The 7,093-nt window shown below is 61.4% G+C and overlaps 1 protein-coding gene across 1 annotated transcript; it reads right to left on the reverse strand.

Annotated features, from left to right (window-relative positions):
- Window positions 1-393: 393 nt before the first annotated feature.
- Window positions 394-4,140, reverse strand: TRIM47 (tripartite motif containing 47; the record flags this gene model as incomplete). The annotated part of the gene is made up of 6 exons (XM_080713562.1): window positions 394-1,034; window positions 1,312-1,386; window positions 1,793-1,991; window positions 2,152-2,382; window positions 2,639-2,734; window positions 3,529-4,140. The coding sequence occupies 6 exons, from the start codon at window positions 4,138-4,140 to the stop codon at window positions 394-396; spliced, it is 1,854 nt and encodes a 617-aa protein (XP_080569688.1).
- Between the last annotated feature and the right edge of the window lie 2,953 nt (window positions 4,141-7,093).

Consider the following 7,093-nt stretch of genomic DNA (forward strand, 5'->3'; position numbering starts at 1 on the left):
TGCGTCCCCCCAGCCCACCTGAGTTAGGCCAGCTCTTGGAAGCAGAGAAGGCTTGGGAATTCTTGGGGCTGAAAGAGAGGGCGGAGAAGGAAGACATTCATTCAGCAAACGTTTATTGAGCACCTACTGGATTCAGACTTTGTTCTGGAAACCTGAAAAAGGAGAGGTTGGGGCCTCCTAGGTCTGTCCGAGCTGAAACTCTTTCCCCCAGAAACAAGGCTCCAGGGCCTCCTCTCTGAGAGGTAGAAGGCCGAGTTATAGAAAGTGAAGGCCTCTAGAAGTGAGCAGGCCAGGCCAGGAGGACCTCTGTCTGGTCTGTGCCTTCCCTGGGGCAGGCTGCACCCCAAGACACAAGCTCCCCCGAGGCCTCTGCAGGAGGAGGCTGGCCCCGCATCACCTCCTCTTCAGCACGGATATGCAAGACTTCTTGAGGGGTCCGATCTGCAGGTGGGCGTCCACGCTCTCCAGGAAGAAGGCCGGCTTGAGCCGGTGGGTGAAGAGCTCCGTGAAGTGGCTGTCAAGGCGGCTTTGGAAGGGGTCAGTGGGGGAGGCCAGGGCGCCACTCCGGCGCAGCCGGGAGGCCTTCAGCCTCCGCAGAAGGTTCATCTTGCCATCGCGCACGGCATAGAAGGACAGGGCGCGGTCGGCGTACTCCAGACAGACCCCGATGGTGGGCGAGAAGGGCTGGGGCAGCGCCGCCTCCAGCCCGTGGAACCAGACGGAGAAGCTGCGCCCGTTCCACTGCAAGCAGCAGGAGTGGGCGTTGTGGCCCAGGCGGCCCCGGTCGTAGGGCTCTTGCGGGGAGAAGCCCTCGGCCATGACCCCCACGCTGACCCAGCCTTCGATGATCTCTACTTCCCAGTAGTAGGTGCCGCGGTCCAGCGCGCCCACGCCCAGCACCTGCTCACAGTGGGTGAAGCGGGTGGGTGACTCGGGGTAGTTGATGGGACACAGCACCCTCTTGACCCCTTTGGTTCCGAACAGTTGCAGGAACTTGTCGGCTGTGTCGCTGTCCAAGTCCACGATGTAGGCAACTGGGCCCAGGATGGGAGAGAGATGCAAAACTCAGGGCCCGGCTCAGGCGGGACGGTCCCCCGCAGGCGGCCCCCTCCCCTAAATACCGCCTTGCCCCTCCTTTGCGACCATCACCACTCGGTGTCGCCTGAGCCCCCCACCCCAAGCCGACTCCATTCACCCCAGGAACCAGAGACCAGAGTGCAACCGGGTGCCAGGGAAATGTGGGTCCGCGCCTGAGACCAGCCCGGCAGCCTTGGGCGGACCCGGGGGAGCAGGCGGCTGGGGGCCACTTACACTTGAGGAAATAGTCCCTGGGAGTGTCACTCTCCAGGAGGCTTGTGCTGTCTGGGTCCTGGGACTCCGCATCGACTGCAGAAGAGATGGGTGGAGGGCATTTCCCAGACTGCCCAAGGCTGGGCTGCTGGGCACGATGCCTGCCCAGCCCCCGAACCTGCAACGGCAGTACCCCCTACCCCACTTCTTCCCAGCGCCTGGAGCCACCTGAGGACAGGCACCTTGCCTTCTCGTGCAGGCGTGGCGGGCTCTGCTCCCTGGGCCGTAGCCCCGGGGAGGTGCAGCTAGGAGGCCCCTTTGCCCTTTAGGTCGGAGCCAAAGAGCCGACTGGTCATTCCAGAGCCATGGCTCCAGTCCCTGGCAGAATTCGAGACCCTCCCTGTGACAGGCACACAGCTGCCCTCGTCTCTCCCTGGATGGGCACCAAGGCTGGGGGCCTGTGTCAGGAACCCAGAAAGGAGGAGGCGTGGGGAGCACCCACCTTCTGAGCCCAGCTTCTGCAGCCTGTCCTCATCGTCATCCAGTCCCTGCAGCTGCGCCCACTGGCTGGCACAGGCCGAGGCCAGCACATCTCTCACCATCTGGACGGCTTGGGAGGACTTGGTGAAGCTGAGCTCCCGGGGAAGACCAGGCCCAGGGGCGCACCCCTCGTCCAGGGCCAGCCGTAGTGCCAGGAGCTCCTGTGCCAGACAAGTGTCTGTTAAGGCTCTGCTGACTCCAGGTCCTCCTGGCTGGGGAGGGGCGGTGCCGCCAGGAGGCTGGCACAGCCCGGAAGGCCAGGGACCCCCTGCCCTCACCCCCTCCCCCGCGTCCCCTCTGTGGCTTGGGCCACGCCCTCACCTGCAGGAAGCCCACTGAGTCGGCTTTAGGGACCTGAAGGAAGTTATCGCGTGCCCGGGTCAGGCGGCTGTGTTGTTCCTCCTGTCGCCGAAGGTCACCCTGGGAGGGGCCCAGCATGGCAGCCTCCCCCTCCTCGATGAAGCCCAGCACCTGGGTCTGGAAGCCCTGCAGGGCGGCAGCAGCCTCGGCAAACAGCTGGCTCACCTTCTCCCGCTCCACCACGGCTGCGCTCTGCACAGGAGGGCATCGATGAAGGCAAAGGATGGGCCTGGCCATTGGCCCCATCCTTCTGGGACCCCACATGTCCACCCTGCCCTCTTGGGGGAAAGAGGGGCCAGCCTGAGCCTGTCGCGGGGCTGCACGAGATGGGGCAGGGCAGGGCCCTGAGCCTGGTCCTGTTTGGAGTGGACTGCATCAAGCTGAAAGCTCGGGCTGCCCAGAGCCTGCTGCGGGGGCGTCCAGGGATGGAGGTCAGGGAGGAGCTGACCTTGATGAGGGCCACCGTGCGCCGGGACTGGGCGATGAAGGTCTCTAGCTCGTTCATGCGGTTCTCCACGGCGCTCAGGACCTGGGGCTGCTCAGCCTGTGGGTGACACCCTCCATGGGTACAGGGTTGAGCCCCAGCCCTAGGGCTTGCCAGGGGAGAGGAGGAGGGTGCCTGTGGAGTGGTGCCTGTGCATGGGTGAGACCTGGAGTGGCCCTCATGTCCCATGGTACACCAGGGCCAGTGCAGGGCGGATCTCAGATTCATCTGAGAATTTGCTCTAGGGGGGAAAGACAGAGTGAGAGGAGAGAGAGAGAGAGAGTGTGTGTGTGTGTGTGTGTGTGTGTGTGTGTGTGTGTGTGTGTGACTGCCAAGGGGGCATTAAGCTGCCCTGAGGATCACGGTCCCCAAAGGGCCTGCATCCTCAATCGAGGCCCAAAAAAAGGGGATTCCGGGCAAATCCCCTGGGTCTTATGAGTCACAGGGCTCCAGGCAGGAGAGACGGAAAATCCCAAGGCCAGAGGCTTCTAAGCCCGGCAGCAGGCCAAGGGAAACCGGGGGCGGGAGGCAGCGGGGGCCCTGAGCACACGCTCCCACCACGGCCGGAACAGAGAGGCTCTGTGCGTGCCCCGTCCACTCTCGCCGCCCTCCGTGGCCTGCCACACCCATGGGGCCGCGCCTGAGCCCCCTCCCCCCCCAGCCCGAGGAACCGCGGGGAACCGGGGTCCCCGGCGGCAGCCGCCCACAGGGCCCCCTGCGCCTTCCAGCCCCGGGGCCCTGGCTGCCTGCTCTGCCGTCCCTCCTCCCACCCGCCGGGCACTTCACATGCACTGCCCAGGCCGGAGGGGGCTAAGCGACGCTCACGCCCGAGGGCCCCCCGGGCCGGCGCCCACCTCCTGCAGCGCGCGCTCCTGCTCCAGCGGCACGAGCTCGTGGCCGCGGGGCTCCTGGGCGGCGCAGTCCTCGCAGAGCCCGCGGCGCTCGGCGCGGCAGTAGCGCTCCAGCGGGCGCAGGTGGCGCGGGCACAGGCTGTCCTCCAGCCGGCGCAGCGGCGGCACCAGGCGGTGCCCGCGCAGTGCGGGGCTGCGCTCGTGCGGGCCGAGGTGCGCGGGGCAGAAGGAGGCGAGGCAGGACAGGCAGGAGCGCGCGGCCGGCAGGGCGGCGCCGTCGGGGCACGCGTCGCAGCGCACGGGCTCCTCGGCCGGCCAGGGCGCGCGGGGCGCGGACGGCTCGGGGGGCGCGGCGGGCGGGGGCGGCGCGGCGGCCGGGCCCTGGCGCAGCTGCAGCAGCTCGGACAGCGCGTGGTTCTTGCGGAGCTGCAGCCCGTCGGGGAGGGGCTCCTGGCACAGCGGGCAGCGCGCCGCGCCCCCCGGGCCCCCGGCGCCGCGCCGCGGCCGGAGCGCGCCCAGGCAGGCCAGGCAGAAGTTGTGGCCGCAGGGCAGCGTCACGGGCTCCCGCAGCGGCTCCAGGCAGATGGGGCAGCCGAAGGGGCCGCCGCCGTCCATGGCTGCCCGCCTGCTCTGCTGCGCCTGGGAGGGACCCGGGCTTTCGCGCCCGGCCCGCCCCCTGGGACCCAGGCCAAGGGTCCGGCCCGGCCCGCCCCGCGCAGCCGCCGCCCGCCCGCGGGGAAGGGCGGGGAGGGAGTGCGCCCCCATCCTGCCCTCCTGGGGTCCCAGCTGATCACCTCTGCGCCCTGGATCCCTCCCCGGCACCGGGAGCGACGGGGCTGAGCTGCTGACTGCAGAGAAATAACTGCTGGTGTGTGTGTGTGTGTGTGTGTGTGTGTGTGTGTGTGTGTGTGTGCCCCTTAGCGGCTTTATTTACCACCCCCAGCCCCAGTAAGGAACCCAGAGACATTTGATCTCCGAGCTACACCCCCTGCCCAATTCCCCCTTCCCCGCAGGTCTGGGGATGGAACCCAGGGGCATTCGACCTCCGAGCTACACCCCCTGCCCTATTTTTTATTCTTTATTTTGAAACCGGGTCTCACTGAGTTGCAGAGGGCCTCACTAAGTAGCTGAGGTTGTCCGCGAACCGCGATCCTCCAGGTCTCAGCCTCCCGAATGCTGGGATTACAAGCGTGCGCCACCACGCCCGGCTTCCCCTGCCCAATTTTCTTTCTTTCTTTTCTTTTCTTTCTTTCTTTCTTTCTTTCTTTCTTTCTTTCTTTCTTTCTTTCTTTTTTTTTTTTGGTGGTACTGGGGTTCCTGGAAGCCCTTCTACCTCCAGGCTACACTCCCAGACCTATTTTTACATTTTTATTTGGAAACAGGGTCTCCCAAGCCAGCGCGCGCAGCTGGCTTCGAACCTGCGCCATCCTCCTGTCTCTGCCTCCCAAGCACGGGGATTACAAGCGTACGCCACCATGCCCGGCCCAATTTTCTATTCTTTACTCTGAAACAGGGTCTCACCGAGTTGCAGAGGGCCTCACTAAGTAGCTGAGGCATCCTCAGGTCTCAGCCTCCCAAATGCTGGGAGGACAAGCATGCCCCACCACGCGTGCGCTCAGGAACTTGGATTTTTCTAGACCTGAAATGGGAAGTTGACATCACCCTTCGAGTCCCTGGTCTGAGGAATGCAGTCTCGTCCATGGACACTTGTGGGCATCGATGGTGCACCAGGGCCGGGGCTGGGGGTTCCCCAAGGGGAAGTGATGGTTAAAATTCACCCAATGCTGCAGGGTGTGATGGCGCACGCTAGTCATCCCAGCATTTGGGAGGCTGAGACAGGAAGTTCGCCGTTTGAGGATAGCCTCAGCTACTTAGTGAGGCCCTTTGCAACTCAGTGAGTCCCTGTTTCAAAATAAAGAATAAAAAAATAGGGCTGGGCGGCCGCGCTGGCTTAAGAGACCCTGTTTCCAAATAAAAACATAAAATAGGTCTGGGAGTGTAGCCCCGAGGTAGAAGGGCTTTCAGGAACCCCAGTACCACACACACACACTTGATGTAGTTCAAAGGTAGAATGCCCCTGGGTTCCATCCTCCGTATGGCAAAATAAATAAATTAATTAATTAAAATAAATTTACAGCCGGCTGTGGTGCCGCATGCTTGTAATCTCTGCACCTGGGAGGCTGAGACAGGAGGATCGCACAGGTTCGAAGCCAGCCTCAGCTACTTAGGCTCTCAGCAACTTAGTGAGACCCTGTTTCCAAATAAAATATAAAATAGGTCTGGGAGTATATAGCCCGGAGGTAGAAGGCCCCTGGGTCCGCCCCCAGTACCACAATAAATAAATAAATAAATAATAAATTCACCCAATGAAGCCCGGCCTGGTGGTGCATACTTGTAATACCAGGTTTGTGGGCAACCTTAGCTACTTAGGCCCTCCACAACTTAAGCGAGACCCTGTTTCAAAATAAAGAATTAAAAACTAGGGCTGAGAGTGTGGGAGTGTGGCTGGCTTCAAGCACCAGTACAAAAAAAAAAAAAAAGTTATCAGTGGTAAATCATGGCTACTGCCTATAGCACAGAACCTTCCTTCCTTCCTTAATTTTGAGGTACTGGGGATTGAACCCGGAACCTTGCACATATTAGCCACTGAGCTATATCCCCAATTTTTTTTGTTTTTGTTTTTGTGTGTGTGTATTGGAAATCTGGAAATTGAGCTTAGAGTGCTCTAGCTTCAAGCTACCTTCCAAGACCTATTTATTTATTTTTTATGGTACTGGGGATGGAACCCAGGGGCATTCTACCTCTGAGCTACACCCCCCAGCCCTATTTTTTTATTCTTTATTTTGAAACAGGGTCCCACTGAGTTGCAGAGGGCCTCACTAAGTAGCTGAGGCCGTCTGCAAACCGCCATCTTCCTGTCTCAGCCTCCCAAATGCTGGGATTACAAGTGTGTGCCACCATACCTGGCTGCAACCCCTTTTTAAGGTAGGGAGAATTGCCAAAAGAGAGGTATAATCCAGGTCTGGGGATTCATGGAGGAGGCTGGGGGGATTGAGGAGGTGGCTGGGCCAGTGGGGCTGGGTTGCTTGGACTCAGGCGTGCGTGGGAAAAGATCTCTGGACAGCGTGACTAGCAGACGGAGTGGCCTGGGTGTGTCCGCTTGGCCGGGAGGGGGATAATGAGTTCCATACGTTGCTTACCACGAGGAGCACTTGATCGGGGGCCATCCTTTGTTTGCCAAGAGCCAGGGGCGGCTAGGAGGCCAGGCACCAGCACCAGCTTGCGGGGGTGTGCTGGGACCGCAGACCGGCTGGTTCTGGGGGTAGGGTCAGCTGGGGATGTGCCCCTCAGCCCTGTGTCCCACCCAGCAGCCTGCTGTCCCCTCTGCCGAGTTAAGATCTGCTCCCCCAGGAGGAAAGCGTGGGGTGTGATTCCTTGTGGTGTTGACCTTTTTTTTTTTTTTTTTTTTTGAGTACTGGGAATGGAACTCAGGGGCATTTTACCTCCAAGTTCCACACCCAGCCCTGTTTTTCTTTTTATTTTGAAACAAGAGTCTCACTGAGTTGCA

This window comes from Muscardinus avellanarius, assembly GCF_963383645.1.
Source record: "Muscardinus avellanarius genome assembly, chromosome: 16".
Classification (NCBI taxonomy): domain Eukaryota; kingdom Metazoa; phylum Chordata; class Mammalia; order Rodentia; family Gliridae; genus Muscardinus; species Muscardinus avellanarius.